The sequence below is a fragment of the Suillus bovinus genome (genome assembly GCF_016758785.1).
Source record: "Suillus bovinus strain UH-Sbo-P2 chromosome Unknown EDB93scaffold_4, whole genome shotgun sequence".
Lineage (NCBI taxonomy): Eukaryota > Fungi > Basidiomycota > Agaricomycetes > Boletales > Suillaceae > Suillus > Suillus bovinus.
Genome location: NW_024542060.1, coordinates 914,593 through 931,309, shown reverse-complemented (window position 1 = coordinate 931,309; position 16,717 = coordinate 914,593). Strand labels below are relative to the sequence as shown.

The window sequence follows — 16,717 nt, the reverse complement described above, 5'->3', positions numbered from 1 at the left end:
GTCGAGAATTTGGCCATGTCATGTGATATATAATCTTACATAATCCACTAAAAATGCGAAGCAAAGTCTACCAGGAGATTGGCTCACAAATCTCAATAAGCCAGCTATGGGTCGCAGAAAGACCTGCATTAAAAATAGGCTCAAGAACCTGCATAAAAATTCCCCTAAAGTCAAGTCCCAAGCACCAGAACCTGTCAAGTCAAGCACACCAGAGCCTGGAATAGACTGTGACTCCGAGTCAGAAGCATACACTTCTGATCTTGAGTTGGAGGACAGTGAAGATGAGGTCGTGCAGGAAATTCAAACAGATTCAGACCTTCTTGCCTTTGCTGCCAAACTCCAGGCAGCACATGACAGTATGGTTAGAAAGGAGAGGGAAAGACAAGAAGCCACAAAGAGAAAACCAGTCTACAAGGGAAACTCAGACCGGACAAAACGGAGGCAGAGACTCGAGGGAAAGAAAATGGAGGCTGCTGGATTCCCATCCATAGTGTCATTCTTCCAAAAAAATGCAGAACCTGAGAGCAGCAAACAGGAAGACAGAATACATGTGTGAAATAACAGATGTGAAATTGGAATATGCTGAATGATTTTCCATCAGATTACAAATGGCAACCAGGTGCAAGGAACCAGATATGTCACAGCAGATCCGGAGATTGTTGAGACCCAACAGCCATCTCAGTCCGAACGAGTCACAGATCCACAAGCTGATGTTGCAGCTGATTCAGATGCAGAATCCAAGTTCCCAGCCACATTTGACCTTCCAAATCATTGAGATCTCCCAGCTTTGTGAAGAGCCAAGGCTGAATTGATAGTGAGGCACAAGAAAGATAATCTCAAAATGTTTATCTGTGCTCGTGTCACCAGTATGATTGCTCTTATCAGTCTGTATATTGATCTAGAGCTTGGATTTGTTACGACTTGGATGGTATCTGTTGGCGATGCTCAAACAGAGCGTGTGTTGTCAACAGTCGAGGATGTCCTTGGGTTGGCGAGGCTTCGGCAAGTAAGATTTGACGCCTATGTCCAAATCGGGTAGCTTATGTCAAGCGGATGCTAGACAATAAGTGGTATCTGCCAAGGCTTACGACACCCGAAGGTTAATTGTAAGATCGTTGTTAATTAGAAGGACAGAAGTCCGACTAGTTAACAGGGGGGCTTTGCTTGTCGACGAAGTCAATGAGTAAAGATCGAGACTAAGGACTTATCCGTGAAGAGCAGATAAGAAGATAGAATATAGACTGCTGGCTAGGCAGAAGGGATCACTCTTGTGAGAGTAGGAGGTCAAGAACCAAGTAGATTCAAGTTAAGGAATATGGTACATGGTAGCGAGTTTATATAGAGGACAGGAAGCATATTAGTGGGTGATAACTCGTACTACCAAGAGAGGTAAGCGGTAAAGGGTAAAGCTATAAAAGGAAAGCACGTTCGAGGTGAGACACGAGTGAACATGAACGTGCAGATAAGAAAGTGAGTCAGAGATCAAAATAAGAAGTGAAATGCGCAGTGGCACGATCGTGCAACTGCGGAGCTAAGTATAAGTACACATATGCGGCTGCGCACTGAGTCATAGATCAAGAAAAGGGAACTGGGCAGAGGGGACGCAGCATGCGTCGTATCATAGGTTACCGTCCGGACGGTAAGGGTAACGGGACTGTCCACTGGACTAGTCAGATGGTGGGACAGAGCATGGGTATGCTTCGTCAGCAAAAGGATCCGGCCAGATGTACTGGCTTTGCTGCAACGACAGGTAGAGGGTGAAGGGGAATGCGAGGATGACCAGTATGATGAGAGTAAGGTCAGGGTAAGGGTGTGATGCGAGGGCTGATACGAGGAGGATGAGGAGAAAAATGGTAGGGGCCCAAGCATCAAGATGTTCTTGTAACAGGATTTGGGTGGATGAAATGCTCTAAGCTTGCAGCAGAAGCAACTGGAAGAGGGGTCAATCATGCCCGAAATTTACGCAGATGGGTTGTGGACTACATGCGATTTGGGACACTGCCCCTCCATAGATATAGCCGAATGGGAACCTCTATCCTTCAAGACGAGGACCTTGCACAACATATACATCTCCACCTCCAAGGCATTGCAAAGGATGGCTATGTGAAAGCACAAGACATTGTGGATATTATGGCAACTGCAGAGATGAAACAGTACCTAGGCTCGAAGATTGGCATCACCATTCAGACAGGTCAGTGTTGGCTGCATAAGATGGATTGGAGATACAGGAAGGCAACAAAAGGAATGTACATTGATGGCCATGAGCGGGCTGATGTTGTCGAATATCGGAAAGGATTTTTGAGCCGCATGAACAAGTATTCAAAATGGATGACAACTTACGATCACAATGGAAATGTCCTATCCCTGCCCACTGGAATTGATCTTGCTGCCGGAATCTACCCACTTGTCAAAGTGACCCAGGATGAATCTACATTCACGATGCATGATAGACGACAGATGAAATGGGACCACAAAGACACAAAGCAACCAGAGACAAAGGGTGAAGGGCCCTCATTGATGGTTTCAGGCATGTTGACCGAAGAATGGGGAGAGTTGAGGCATGGCAACAGGTGCGTTGAAGATTTACCATCATTCCCAATTGTAACTTTGCCTCTGCAGTGAATCCCAAGTGCTGTTTAAGCCAGGTAAAAATCGAGATGGATATTTCACCAACGATGACCTTGTGAAACAAGTTGATAATGCAATTGATATCTTCGAGGAGAACACTCACAGTTTCAAACGAGCCCTGTTCTTGTTTGACAATGCAATGTCACATCAGAAATGGGCACCTGATGCCCCAAGTGCAAGAAAGATGGTGAAAAACCCAAAGCTTGGGTGGACGTGTCACCCAAATGGACCAAAAATGCGGAATACAACCTTACAAGATGGAACACAACAAAACCTTTACTTTCCAGACGATCACCTCACAATGCCTGGGTGGTTCAAAGGCATGCAAGCCATTCTGGATGAGTGTGGACTCTGGCGAGCAGGGCTTCGTGCAGAATGCAAAGACTTCAAATGCGCCAAAGGTGCCATTGATTGTTGCTGTCGTCGCACATTGTTCAATCAACCTGACTTTCAGAATGTCAAATCACATCTCGAAGAACTCATCACTGCCCGTGGACATCTGTGTGACTTCTATCCCAAATTCCACTGTGAGCTCAATTTTATTGAGCAATATTGGGGTGCTGTCAAGCTTCTGTATCGCTCGGGTCCTTGGGTCCACAAGATGGAAGATATGGAAAAGCATGTCAGTGCATGTCTTGATGATATTCCGTTATTGCAGATCCGAAGGTAAGCTTGAAACAATCTTCAGCCAAACAACCACATCTAACAACGCTGTCTCCAGGTATGCAAATTGTTCCGCAAGGTTCATGGATGCATATACCAAGGGTCTTACAGGGCCACAGGCAGTTTGGGCGACGAGGAAATATCACGGACATCGAGTCGTTCCGAATTCTATCTTGGAGGCTTTAGACACAGCAGGAAAGATATGACTGACTACAGCGTATATGATTTTGACAAGGCAACGGCGAAAGAAAAGATCGCAACTGGCAGATTTGGCCGTGGGAAACATGACATAAGCAATGCGGCGCAGTGGTTGAATCAAAATGTCGTCTACCTTACCAGTGTGGGTGTGTGGGTAGTTACTCTTTGTTCCCGTAGTATACGAGTAATTTGCCTACGTATACGTAAACCTCGATATAATTATTATACTTCATAATGTTTAATGATATTTGGACTCCTCGACCAGATTTCTCCGGATCCCGCAGAGCAACCGCAGAGCACTTTTTCCCTACACAGTATTGCTGGTTGGTACATGTACACACTCCTCGAAGTGTTAGTTTCCGCGTCAGTGTCGGCCACGAGCTTAGCGTGATATTCTCCATTGAGACTACATAATAGATATAATATTTCTTTCTAATTTGCTTATAGTTTCTTCCCCTTGAGACATCATTTGGCTGGTCTGGTTTGAGATTTTGAAAGTTCTCTCAAGGTCCTGCCGTGCGAGCGTCTGCGCCCGAACCACATTTCTCGCAATACTTGAAATTGTTGAATCTGCTTGTGATACTTCACGCTGGCCTAACGTTACAGCAGGCTGGCCGTCTGCTTTTTATCTGCTCATTTCATATTACAATCGCACGATACAGCTGGGTCTGTTCCTACAATGCAGTACAACAACAAAACACCTTCCAGTTTGTGTCACATAACTAAATCCTCGCATGCAGGCTGTTAATCTTTGCCCTCGTTCCCCTAACCATCATCACATTGGATGATGTAGTGAATAAAAGGGCAAGTCTGTCTGAAAGTCAAGTACTTTGTCAGTAGTAATCGCTTCATGTCCTCGGTGTCAATGAATCATATCACCACATGGTATCTAAGCTTTGAGTTGTGCACGCAATCCTGCTCCAACGGGTCCCTGGCTCGAATAAGCTGCACATAAGCTCCATCTCTAAACATCATATGCGTCAATTCAAGATATCCTAGGTAACCACATAAATTGATACCCACTTCAAAATGTCTTATCTCCTCCTGCAGTTTCAAGTAGTCATCATGCCCTCCATCTGTAGAGTCCCACTTCATCGACACAATAATCTTTCGCCAGCTTGAGAACGCGGAGAGCTTCCCGTATGACCGTAGCGTTCAGTTCCTTGCAACAGATGGAGAGGATGATCGATCTGCCCGATGTTTACCCGTGCGACAGTGTCATAAAGCGTATAACAAGTAGCACGAATTCACACCTGAGTCGCAAAAATATCAGCACCCACGCAACTCAACATCTTGGGATGACTTGAAATGGTACTCAGACACCCATTTCAAGTCCTTGCCAGAAATCTTGGTCACGGACTTGTTTTGTTGGCGCAGATGCGAGCTACTTCAGGCGCCTCGAAACTCAGTTTCTCATACTTATCAAAAACGAGACGGCAGCAGAAAGGGGACTCGTCCACAGAGGGAAGCTTCCGGCCAATGTCGAAGATTCTGACCTATGAGGACGGACTGAGGACGTCAGTGAGGAGAGGAGGTCACAGGTGTGTATGAACGGACCTTGGGGTCAGGTAGATCACGAATTGTAAGGCTTGTTCTTACAGTAGTGGTGGCGTCAGGCGGAACGACGATCCAGTTGCAGTACCTGGGTGCATGGTTCTCACATCTGAGACAATGGGATTACATCCACCCCAACCTATCGTAATCCAACACTCATTCGAGGTCAAATCACTCCCAACATCTAAGGGTTATCCAACAACTGGAAAAGCGACACACATGTTACATGGAAGTGGGCATATGGAAGTGATAGAGCCTGATGTTTGCATGATAAACCTGACTCGGCAAGCGCCGGGATACGGTTACCAACCATGAAAGATGAGCTTTCTGTAAAATGCTGAGATTGCCGTAGAGTAGAGAATGACCTGTTGCTCAATGCTCTGAGAAGAGGTTGTACTTGTACTAGTGGAAAGTCATTGGAAATATTAGCAGCCAGATTGCCCATTCACAGTCAATATCATTAATATTCTTTTGAACGCGGTCTGACCGGGTCACCGTCGGATGTTGCAAATCGCGATTTAGCACGCTCATATTTCACTTAATTCCTTTGCATAATGATTCTATAGGATGATTGATTCATAACTTACTGTTTGTATTTTTTTATTCCATGAAAAATGGACGAGAAGTGCTTGCGGCAGCGAAACACTGCTCAGAGACCAGTAGTAGGCTAGTAGCGTCCTCACCACGATTACAATTTTCAGTTATGAAGGATGAGACAGGGCGTCCGGAGTACAGCGGCTGCAATCGTAAATGATTGTCTATGGTCGATAATTATCTCAGTACAGACTGTATAGCTGATTTTGTTCTACCCTATTGCAGTTTCTCTGAGTGGATCGAGACAGAGCATCATGATTCGCTGTGATCCCCTGTAGTTTGACGTTCTGCCGCATTCTGCGTTTCGCTCTCCTCAGCCGTTGTTGTTGCTTTGAAAGTATCTTTGGCAGTATCGTGTGTGATAGACGAGGCACCCTGCGCTCTAGGGTTCAGGGAATTTGGGGTGGGCTGATTTGCCCAGCTGATTTGCCTTGCTAATTTACCGTGAATGACAGGGTGAATTTCAGACCCTCGAAAACGGGGTGTCAATTTGGGTCCTGGTTCAGTTCGGCTGGTTTCGGCTGGACCAGTGCAAAAAGCTTAATTTCTGAACACGCTGGCTCGTCATAGTCAAAATATATAAGTTGATTTGGTTGCCGATTCGGACGATCACCGAGAATCCGAAGAATTGTGAAGTTCGAGTCGCAGAAATATTGTAAATATTGTCCCCCCCATCGCAAAGCTAAATGCAACAACATCTCAAGGATCAACTAGAGCCCCACTCGGAGCAGACAAGACATCTCGACATTAAAAGAACATATACAGATTCGTCAGTGGCACCGCTGGCAAGCTGACGTGAGCAAAGAACCGACAGTCGCTCCTTCCGTCAAATGGCGAGATATGTATGCAACCATCCACGGTAAACCTGAGACACCACCTGTTGTCCCGCCACCTACTCGACCACCTATCGTGACCGCGGACATCATTTCGAGCTTGACCAACGAACATCAAGGTAGATGTTCAGACTCGGATGATGAAGACGGGGATTGGCGTGATAGCACGGACTATGTGGGTTTAGCTGGCATGAAAAGCACGGAGTTCAATGTGGGTAAAGACATTGACATATCATCCACGTACCTCCTCGATATTCTGTCAGACCACCCTGTACAGCCAACAGCTGCTCGTGGAGGTCCGTCGACGCCAAAGGTGATGGCCACGACTTCGTCCCTCACTGTGGGTCGTGCTAATTAGCCGGTCAACCAGAGCGGGATCCCTAATTCCCTGAACCCTACTGCGCTCATAGTAATGAATGTTGCAGTATGCATTGTGCCATTGTGAGTATGAACATGTCGAGATACAAGAAACAGGAGACACTGATGGCCTGACCTCAGATCTTCAAGTACCACAACATGTATGATCAAACGATCGTAGCAATATTTTTGCAAGAGAAGCATTCACGAAGGGCCAAGGCATGTATATCCAGAATGCCAATCAAGTAGAGAAATCTTTGAAATTATTTATCCTGTAACTTCTTCAACACTCGCTCATGCAATGCCCTTGTCACACCGCCCACAAAAGAGCTATCACAGACTACCCCGGTGCCGATGTAGGCTACCCTTGCATGTTCGTCTTTCATACGTACAGACTTGATGGCATCAATAACAAGTGTCTTGAAGTCTGGAATCGGTAACAGGCTAAGAAGTTCGGGTGACGATGATGATGTTGAAGAAGAGCTTGGGCCGAAAAGAGAGTGTGACGCATCTAGGATAGCAATCCGTTGTTCCGTCATTAACCGGAAGTCAAGAGCATGTCTAACCACCCCATGTTAAATGACGATTATAAGCATGTAGAAAGAACCGCACCTCAGATCGCCATACAGTACCCTCCACCAGCCCAAGCCTTTGACATATGTGTCTACCCATGGTTCAGAGGTATCGGCCTTGACCGCTATACGTGGCCGACCTCTACCACGTCCTGGCGACTGCTTGGCGTCACGGGAGCTCGCTCTCATGTGTTCAAGTTCCACTGCTATAGGAAGGGTATTTCGAAGGAGTTCAACAAGACGGTCAAGTGAGGATGCCAATGGGCCGTGGCGGAGAACATGACGGAGATATGGCTCAGCTTCTTCATGGGGATTGGTCCGTAGTTGGTGATTCGGGAAACGAAATTGAGGCGGAGCGAGAGAGGAAGGTTGTAAAAGGGTTGGCGAAGGCGCACAACGTGAAAAGCGTAGCTCGAAGAATCCACCTGTAGGCGATAGCTGGTCCGTACAGGTAATTAAGACCGTATAATCCTGCAGAAGTGGGATAAGATTACTCGACCAATGGACGGAGAAACTCACTGAGGCGTATGCAAACTCCACAGTTTGCAGGTCAAATGATAATAGTCTCACGTCCGGCCATTTTTTCCCTTTCGCCATTCGTGCCACTGCATTGTATAAGCATTAATAATACATCGACAACTTCAAGCACAACATACCTTCACGGGCAATGACGACCATTTTAGAAACGCGGGCCCACTCTTCTAGAAACTCGTCCACGCAGGTGTCAACCTCTTCGGACAAAAAGGAGACCACAGCCTCAGCCGCATCGTAGATTATTCTTTTCGAAGGACGAATGATGTTTTTGCTGCTAGACCCTGCCGCAGCACGCTTCCCAACTGGCTGTTGTACGTACTTCAATTTCACGCAGGTTACCACCTGCGCCTTCTTGTCTGACCACCAGTTCAATGGTATGACGCGGATGTTGGGCATGGCCGCCTCGGCTGCTGGTGCGCCTGATAGAATGTCTGAAGACTGAACACAAAGTGCCGGTACAGAACGGGCAAGGGATGATTGAATGTGTCCAAGCTCGGATATCTGTGGGAGGGTGATGGTGGGGTTGACATGGGTGTAGGGGATGCCACGGAGCTTAAACTGGCGCTCGACTCGGGTGTATGCAACACGTGCGCTGGAAGGACGATTGAGAAATACGTGGATGACGAAGGAATAAGGTTTCATACCAACAATATGCATATAACTCCCGGAGTACTTGTGTCTCCAAGTTGAAACTATGCTTACACGTTAGTAACACAAATTCGAGAGCTGAAAAATATATCACCTGTCTTCACTTCTCGATAATTCTGGAGGGATATCATCTCTTTTTCTCCTTTGCAAAACCAGTGGTTCGTGCGACATAGATGAGATCACAACCTCATCCATGCCGGCGCCAGCACCCCTGTCACCTCGTATCCGTCTCACATCAAGCCAGCCGATATCCTCCATAATCATGTTGCCAAACATCGTGTCCGAGAGCATTTTTGTCGATATGAGTGCGTACCTGAACTCTTCATCTGTGAGGACAAGCACGAGGTAGTGCGTTGGGAAGTTGGCAAGCTGGATATACATCATGCCACGGGCTGCAGGTCCAAGCTTTTGAATCTCTAAGACGGAAGTGAGACAGAGTAAGGAGATGAATTGACAGTACCAAACCTTCTTTCGAGAAGTTTCGGTGCCGGAACACTTGGAAGCCAAGGTAATTTGCTTTTTGTTCCACGATATCTGTGATTGTCTGCCAATATAATACAGTGACGGTTATAGTACAAAAGTAAGATTGCGCACATTAAATCGCAGTCTGATCAGCACGTCGAAAAGCATGTTGGGTGCTTCGTTGAGTTTGTCAGAGATGGCAGAAAATCTTGGTCCTCGGCCAGCTGCTGCGAGGTCTCCAGTATCTCGGATACTCAACCGGCCTGTCCTGGTGTCGATGGACACAATCGCGACTTCGTCGGCACAGAGATGCACGCGCAGAGAATGATAACCTCCTTGTGTGACATTAGCACGGAATCAGAGTCGAGATGGTTTGATACCCACTTTCAAAAACCAAAACCACCTTGTCTGCAGGTGAGAATACCCGAATAGGGCCCCGCTGAAGTTGGGCTTGGTAGAATCTCAGGATTGCTTGTGTGTGCACCTCGATCACCTTTCTCAACATCGACTCAAAATCAATGTTATCAGACTCCTGTCGAAACGCATACGTGAATAACCTCATCGCGTAATAAATCATTAACATACAACCTCAAGCTCTTTAACCACAGCTATCGCTTCCTCAGTGTCAATATTGGCAGCCAACACGCCCTTCATCGGTTCCCATTTTGTGTTAAACTGCAGGCTTTCAACGTCATCAGAAGGGCGCATGTCACCTAATTTTGACTTTCGCTGAAGTTCTGCAAGCATTCGCGCTATAGGTGACCGCGCGGTTTTTTTGTTAACTTTCTCGACAATAGAAATGGTCAAGGTACCACCATGCGGAGGTAATTTAAGACGATTGGGGGCCACCACATGAACTCCGGGTTGTAGTGGTCGCCTGGGTGCACATGAACAACAGAAGAAACGGTCTATGAAACTGAGGGCCTTACATCCAATACGACACAGCAAGTGTTTTGCGCCCATCGCGCATCTCAACTTTGAGGAAATCAGCCCAACCAAGGGAGCGCATCCTCTGAGCCTGTGGGAGAGCCGTCATCCAACAGCCTTTCTGATCATGAAAATATGCTTACTTGGTAGCACAATATTTCAAGTTGATAGGACATGGACATCATTTCTGTGCGTCTTCGTGAATTCCCATACAACGACAAAAAGCTCTTTTACTTACGAAGGAAATTAAAGAGCCTCACAAGAGGTGCATCTACCGTTCCCTCTGGAAGCTGCGGTCGTGGTGGATCTTCGGGGTTCGGAGCAAATTCTGGTATATCTGGGAGCGGAAGGTAACAGGTCATCCGTGCATCAGCCTCGTCTGCAATATGTCGTCTGAGAACCCCAGTGGGCTCGGAAGGGAACTCTAGGTACACAGCATAAACGATGGTATGTAGTAAATCAGACGATATTAATACCTTGCATGCCCGTGGGATCACCGCCCACAGTGATGAGGAACTTGACGCTAACAAAGAACCAGCCATCATTCTTCTCTGCGCCTCTTAGGCAGATGGCAGTTTCGAACAACTTAGGGACCGAGAAGTGCACACGTCCATTAGCTGAGATCAATTGAGTAAGGAACTGTGAGGTTCTGAGCTCAGAAAGATACCAATGAGATACTGGAACATTTCCACCGGGATTATCTCCGACATACGGAGGCGGTAGCGGATGGCGTGTTCTATGTCACTGAGCGCGCTGACGACCTCCGCATCCGTTAAGGGGGTAGTTGAGATAATAGATTTCTATGGAAATACATGAGTACAATCACAGCATATGGCAAGATGAGTAAAACCTTGATGCGAGACGGTAGCCGCTGATATGTGCCCGTAGTAAGGACGTCCAGCGAGGTGAGTAAGTCGTGATTTCGTAGCCTACGACATAGAATGCGTAAGGACAAAAATTAGTGCGCGTAAATTCTCTGTACCTGGCAGAATCTAAGCTTTCTTTTGCGTACGTTAAACTTCTCATGACATCTTCAAATTGCTGGTTCTGATTCATAAGAAAAGCAGTGATGTTCTGGAAAATAATCATGAAGTGCAAGTATTGATAGAAACGCGTCACTCACCATGCATTTCTGTACGGTCTCTGCATCCCGTGCCCACTTAGTGATGGCATACAGCTTTACAACTTGCTTCTTGGTTTTCACGACCCAATCGGCAAGCGTGCGTTTTCGAGCACCATCAGACATGTTTGGAAGACTTGATGGAGGTTATTCAAAGGGAATTTGTAGAGTGAACACTGGAGACACTCACGTCTCAGCAAGCTCAGACAACTCAGCATAGATGGCCTGGGCCACTCTAGAAAGAAGGTCGCCCAGCGGAACCTGGCCATCAAGAACTACAGGAAGTTCGTTCTCAAGCTCCTCTATAGAGGGCTCGTGGTAGCCGTTCATGCTGTTGATAATGACTGCCAGCTTTGTGAGCTACAAGTCAGCACAATAGTCCGTCGGACCGTTAGCGCTACGAGGTAATGGTTATTGACCAGGAGCCGTCACGTGTGTCGTGACACTCTGTTGTCAAATATAGTAAGTACACATTTTCTTTTTCAAAAGTTTACATAACGTGCAGTCACAGAACGGTCACATTAACTGTATTTGATTACATAATCCAGGAATTTCTAGATTTTTCCTGGATCATTTTTATTGCAAGTTTTACCAACTCTCTTTTCTGTTCGTCCTCAGATCTTCTTGAAGTTCTTCTTCTTCCTAATTCTAATTCGTTGTTGAAGTAGCTATGCACACGTCTTCTCGTACTCTTCGCCGCGCTGCCGCAAAGGTCAAGCCCACTATGACTCGCGGTGTACACAAGGAGATCAAGTTCAGTAATGACGGTCGTGCTAGTATCCTCAAGGGTGTCGACGTCCTTGCTAATGCTGTCAGCGTCACCCTCGGTCCAAAAGGTCAGTATCATTCCTTTCACTCTCGTGAACTGAATCTGAACTATATTTTTTTTTTCGCGATTTCACAGGCCGCAACGTCATTATCGAGCAGAGCTTTGGTGGGCCAAAAATTACGAAGGGTAGGCTATTTTTCTTTCTCTAGATGTACTATCACCTGAATCATCGTCAGATGGAGTAACTGTGGCTAAGAGCATTAGTCTCAAGGACAAGTTCGAAAATCTTGGTGCCCGGTAAGTTGCTTCTGTCCCACTGTCAACACAATTTTTACACATTCCCGAATAGGCTCGTGCAGGATGTCGCACAAAAAACAAACGAAATTGCTGGTGACGGCACTACTACCGCAAACCGTCCTAGCTCGTGCCATCTATGCCGAGGGTGTCAAGAACGTTGCGGCAGGGTGCAATCCCATGGACCTTCGTCGCGGTGCCCAATCCGCCGTACAAAAGGTTGTCCAGTTCTTGGAAGCCAATACCAAGACGATCACCACTACAGCCGAGATTGCACAAGTCGCCACTATCTCTGCTAACGGCGACGAACATGTTGGTGGGTTGATTGCGCAGGCAATGGAGAGAGTTGGGAAAGAGGGTGGTCATCACCGTAAAAGAGGGCCGGACAATCGAAGATGAAATCGAGGTGACGGAGGGCATGCGCTTTGACCGCGGTTACATCTCCCCATACTTCATCACCGACGTCAAGACTCAAAAGGTCGAGTTCGAAAAGCCACTCATTCTCCTCTCAGAGAAGAAAATTTCCTTGCTACAGGACATTCTGCCATCCCTCGAAACTGCTGCTTCAGCTCGCAGACCGCTAGTCATCATTGCTGAGGATATTGATGGCGAAGCCCTCGCAGCTTGTATCCTTAACAAGCTCCGTGGCCAGCTCCAGGTCGCAGCCGTCAAAGCACCTGGTTCGGTGACAACCGCAAGAGCATCCTTGGTGACCTTGCCATTCTCACCGGTGGCTCAGTCTTCACTGATGAACTGGACATCAAGCTTGAGCACGCAACGGCTGACCTCCTAGGCAGCACGGGCAGCATCACTATTACGAAGGAGGACACCATCGTCCTCAACGGTGCTGGCTCCAAAGATGCCATATCAGCACGATGCGAGCAGATCCGCGCACTCCTGAATGACCCCACCACCTCCGAGTTTGACAAGACCAAGCTCCAAGAACGTCTTGCGAAACTCTCAGGAGGTGTCGCCGTCATCAAAGTTGGTGGCTCATCTGAAGTCGAAGTCGGAGAGAAGAAGGATCGTTACGATGACGCACTCAACGCAACGCGTGCCGCGGTTGAGGAGGGTATCCTCCCGGGTGGTGGTGTTGCACTTCTCAAGGCTAGCCTTGCACTCAAGACAGCCGCACCCGGCGAACCTGCCTCTGACCCAGACGTCATCCCAACTGCCAACTTCGACCAAGGCCTTGGTGTCAGCATCATCCGTCGCGCGTTGACACAGCCCGCACGCACAATCCTCACGAACGCGGGTGAGGAAGCAAGCGTTATTGTCGGCACGCTTATCGGCTCGTCTAACACATCCTTCGCATACGGTTACGACGCGTCAAAGGGCGAGTATACTGACATGATCGCGCGTGGTATCGTCGACCCTCTCAAGGTTGTGCGGACAGCACTCGTAGATGCCGCAGGTGTCGCAAGCTTGTTGACCACAAGCGAATGTTGTGTTGTAGATGGTGAGGAGGACAAACCTGCCGGTGGTATGCCTGGTGGCATGGGTGGCATGGGAGGCATGGGTGGCATGGGCGGGTTCTAAGTAAGGAATATTAAACCTTTCCTGCGACCTTGTGACACGCGGGGTAAAATAATTCCCAAGCGCCGTCAGTACTTCAGTCGCCACTTCATTTATGCTGATTTATTATACTTGCTTTGTTGTCGCACGCCGTTACGCCCCCCTCATCATCATGCACCTCACGTATTTGTATCCTTCATTATTACTTACTTGCATGGAATTGAAACACCACTCAGTCTACGTGTTTTGTGTGGTTTTCAGCTTGCATGGACGGCATACTATCTTGACTACGTGCACCCTGGCGCTTGTGGTGCTTTGATGACCTATCTGACTAAGTTTGTAGATCTAGTGAACGCCGCCAAGTTCTCCGTGTCTATCACTAGTTTACTCCCTATAACTGGGATCTGGGACCAAAAGCTAGTGACTTTTTCTCTGCTAAGACTCCTACGAGCTATCTCGCCGACTTATGCAAGGTAACTGCAATTCTGAGTGCTAGTCACATCTACCTCTTATCGCCTTGTCTGTCCTAGCTACTCCTTCTCGCCTTTATTTTTCGGTATTTCTTCTGGCAATTGCGTCTCACCCCTATCTTGCGGCTGACAGAGCAGAACGAAGCAAAGATTTCTTTTGGGCCTGACCGGCATACGATGTGTGTCTGAGTGATCATCTGCGATGCGTAGAGTCTCTCTAGCCTCGAATGCTTAGAGCCCTCGTTGCATGCATTCTGCATGTACATACTTGTCCTCACCCCATCCTGAATGCGTTGAAGTGGTAGCATGAATTCTTTTTATCTAGTTCTTCAAACGCATGTGAGAGAGCAACAAAGTCCACACGCTCTTACAATATTGATATCTTGAACATACGCGTTCTGTTTTAATAAATTTGCGAATTTTACATGCAACAATATTGGTGAGCTCATATCTATATATATACGTACCATCAGCCAAATATCTTCGACACCAAAGGAAGAGCCATAAAGGCTCACCTACATCCTACAACTTCGCCTTCGTATCCCCCGAACCGTTCACAATCTCATCCAAGATCTCGACGAGTGCCTCTCCAAGTTTATCTGGTTTCTCTTGCGGAACCTAATAAATTTTGGGCAGACAATATCTTACAACCCACTTCGACAGGAAAATAAGACGGTGCCACGTACCAAATGACCCGCCCCCTTGATAGTCCGCTGAGATACCACCCTGTGCTCCGCAGCATCTAAAATCTCTTCCCTCGACGCTTTAGATCTACATATAGCCCGTTACATCACTGTCGACCACGGGCAAAAAAAGAAAAGAAAACAACGCACACAAACTCCTCGAAATCAGCCCAAATGACATGAACCCCCCTTCCAGCCTCCTCCACCGCCCTACATACACGCCTAAGAGACTCGGGGTCCACCGTATGCGATGAACATGCATACAATGGGCTCTCCTCGTCTTTTCTCAACGTAGGTGTAACATAACTCTCCTTCTTCCCCGTACCAAGGTTTGATTGATTCACCTCTTCAAATCCACACCTCACATAAAGGTCCAAAACCCTCTTATCCCACTTCCTCCAAACGCCTTGCTGCCCATCAACCACCTCATCAAAGCTTCCCTATCCGTCCAGCGATCGCGTTTAGCAAGTGACCCTCGAACGTTTGCGGCTCCGTGGATGGAGCGAGGGTCAGTCGGAGTGAGAGAAGGGAACATCAACGTTGGTTCGACCATTATGAGAGCAATGGGAGTAAGAGAAGTAGGTATGGATGTGAGCGCAAATATCCAGAGCGTGCAACTCCCTGAATGAGCGATCCCTACCACCCTGCTAGATGTGAGCAAGGGAGTGGAGAGGAAGGCTCGGAGGTAGAGCGCCGATATCATTCGTTGCTTGAGGTGATGTTAGCATTGGTAGTAATGAATAAGACAAAGAAACGTACAGCACATCGCCTTCCCATTTGCCTTGCGCGCATCAAACACGGACGGTTCAGAAGTGCGGTTTGACCATGGTTGGGGAAAGTCAAGCACCCATATATCCCGGATCACAGCGCGAGTTTGAGCATGCGATAGCAGGCGAGCAATAGTAGGATCGTATTGTTCCTTGTCTGAAGCACATTTGAGATCAGGGTGCGAGATTGGATGGGAAGACTCACGACTAGCAATTCCATGCGTGAACACGAGTGTGAGACCGTCTTTGGCGCAGGAGACTGGGTAGTACAGTGTAGAGCACTTGAGCTCTACTAGGTCTGAGCCTAGAGTTGTGTGTAATGAGAGGACGCGCCTCTCAGGCACCGGAAGCTGGGACATTTCAGCTCTAATATTCAACCTGTCAGACGTGTGTTAGAACTCCTTCGCCTTGTAAGACACAACCAAGAGAGGAACCAAGGACAGTGCTACAAACTAGTGCGCCAACTTTCTCCCCAACCATATTGACAACGAACTTCCGGTTACTTCGGTGAGTCGCATTCGTGGAAATCGGGTGTTGCCGGTGGGCCGCGGTCGTGGTTGTCAACTTTGAACTGCAGTAATAACTTGGTGCTTGTGCTGCTTGTGCTTGAGCTTCACTTGTTGAGATCAGCAGATCGTCGGGACAAACTAACTGTGTCCTGCCAGTTGATATTTAATAACGTTGATCAAAGTTACTGTACGTTCGGTGATTACACCGGATATTATATAATCATGATTGCATTCGCTACAAACACCAAGACTGATGAAATTAATTGGACGGCGTGATGTTGACTGACGAAGGCGGCAGGGTTAGTCAAATTGTAACTACGTTCCACTACGCAGACCATGACTTTAGGTCAATGCACGGCCGTCGGCCATCTCTGAGCAGGATACACTAATGGTCAAGCAACACATTCAAGTTCTTAGAGCTTGTCAGGGACACTGATCAAAAGAGAGCCGACTGTGCATCTCTGTTTGTGCTTCACCGAGTGATCTTATCTGTGCTAAGTACTCGATCTTGTGAGAAAACAGTACATTTCACATCTTGTTTTTATTGGGAAAAATGACCAAGATGCTCAACTATGAGTGACGGCACTTCCAACAATTAGCGGACTCCAGCTCAGGCGACC

General features: G+C 47.4%; 6 protein-coding genes across 6 annotated transcripts; 4 read left to right on the top strand and 2 right to left on the bottom strand.

Moving 5' to 3' along the window:
* Positions 1 to 106: 106 nt before the first annotated feature.
* Positions 107 to 775, top strand: EDB93DRAFT_1246013 (uncharacterized protein; the record flags this gene model as incomplete). Its single annotated transcript, XM_041452393.1, has 2 exons — positions 107 to 550; positions 602 to 775. 2 exons carry the CDS (start codon positions 107 to 109, stop codon positions 773 to 775), a joined length of 618 nt encoding a protein of 205 aa, XP_041312511.1.
* Positions 776 to 2,034: 1,259 nt separating this feature from the next.
* Positions 2,035 to 2,971, top strand: EDB93DRAFT_1064563 (uncharacterized protein; the record flags this gene model as incomplete). The annotated part of the gene is made up of 2 exons (XM_041444880.1): positions 2,035 to 2,570; positions 2,620 to 2,971. Coding segments are annotated over 2 exons (888 nt in total), but the record flags the coding sequence as incomplete, so codon positions are not given.
* A 3,506-nt stretch (positions 2,972 to 6,477) lies between these two features.
* On the top strand, positions 6,478 to 6,915 carry EDB93DRAFT_1100395 (uncharacterized protein; the record flags this gene model as incomplete). Its single annotated transcript, XM_041447003.1, has 3 exons — positions 6,478 to 6,681; positions 6,734 to 6,766; positions 6,829 to 6,915. 3 exons carry the CDS (start codon positions 6,478 to 6,480, stop codon positions 6,913 to 6,915), a joined length of 324 nt encoding a protein of 107 aa, XP_041312509.1.
* Positions 6,916 to 7,090: 175 nt separating this feature from the next.
* EDB93DRAFT_1318767 (mediator complex subunit MED14-domain-containing protein) lies at positions 7,091 to 11,515 on the bottom strand (the record flags this gene model as incomplete). The annotated part of the gene is made up of 19 exons (XM_041454867.1): positions 11,281 to 11,515; positions 11,094 to 11,226; positions 10,953 to 11,044; positions 10,821 to 10,899; positions 10,638 to 10,770; positions 10,447 to 10,587; positions 10,209 to 10,394; positions 10,114 to 10,157; positions 9,973 to 10,061; positions 9,629 to 9,920; positions 9,428 to 9,575; positions 9,176 to 9,378; positions 9,047 to 9,125; positions 8,676 to 8,997; positions 8,578 to 8,625; positions 8,056 to 8,525; positions 7,919 to 8,004; positions 7,440 to 7,870; positions 7,091 to 7,388 (listed from the first exon to the last, which is right to left on the bottom strand). Exons 1-19 carry the CDS (start codon positions 11,418 to 11,420, stop codon positions 7,091 to 7,093), a joined length of 3,414 nt encoding a protein of 1,137 aa, XP_041312508.1. The 5' UTR covers positions 11,421 to 11,515.
* Positions 11,516 to 11,814: 299 nt separating this feature from the next.
* On the top strand, positions 11,815 to 13,832 carry EDB93DRAFT_1290908 (chaperonin Cpn60/TCP-1 family; the record flags this gene model as incomplete). Its single annotated transcript, XM_041454554.1, is given in 7 exon segments — positions 11,815 to 11,926; positions 11,995 to 12,045; positions 12,096 to 12,156; positions 12,209 to 12,249; positions 12,281 to 12,511; positions 12,531 to 12,820; positions 12,853 to 13,832. The coding sequence occupies 7 exon segments, from the start codon at positions 11,815 to 11,817 to the stop codon at positions 13,690 to 13,692; spliced, it is 1,626 nt and encodes a 541-aa protein (XP_041312507.1). The 3' UTR covers positions 13,693 to 13,832.
* An 828-nt stretch (positions 13,833 to 14,660) lies between these two features.
* EDB93DRAFT_1100392 (uncharacterized protein) lies at positions 14,661 to 15,947 on the bottom strand (the record flags this gene model as incomplete). Its single annotated transcript, XM_041447002.1, has 7 exons — positions 14,661 to 14,756; positions 14,825 to 14,909; positions 14,972 to 15,031; positions 15,086 to 15,256; positions 15,295 to 15,442; positions 15,581 to 15,745; positions 15,794 to 15,947. The coding sequence occupies 7 exons, from the start codon at positions 15,945 to 15,947 to the stop codon at positions 14,661 to 14,663; spliced, it is 879 nt and encodes a 292-aa protein (XP_041312506.1).
* Positions 15,948 to 16,717: the final 770 nt, after the last annotated feature.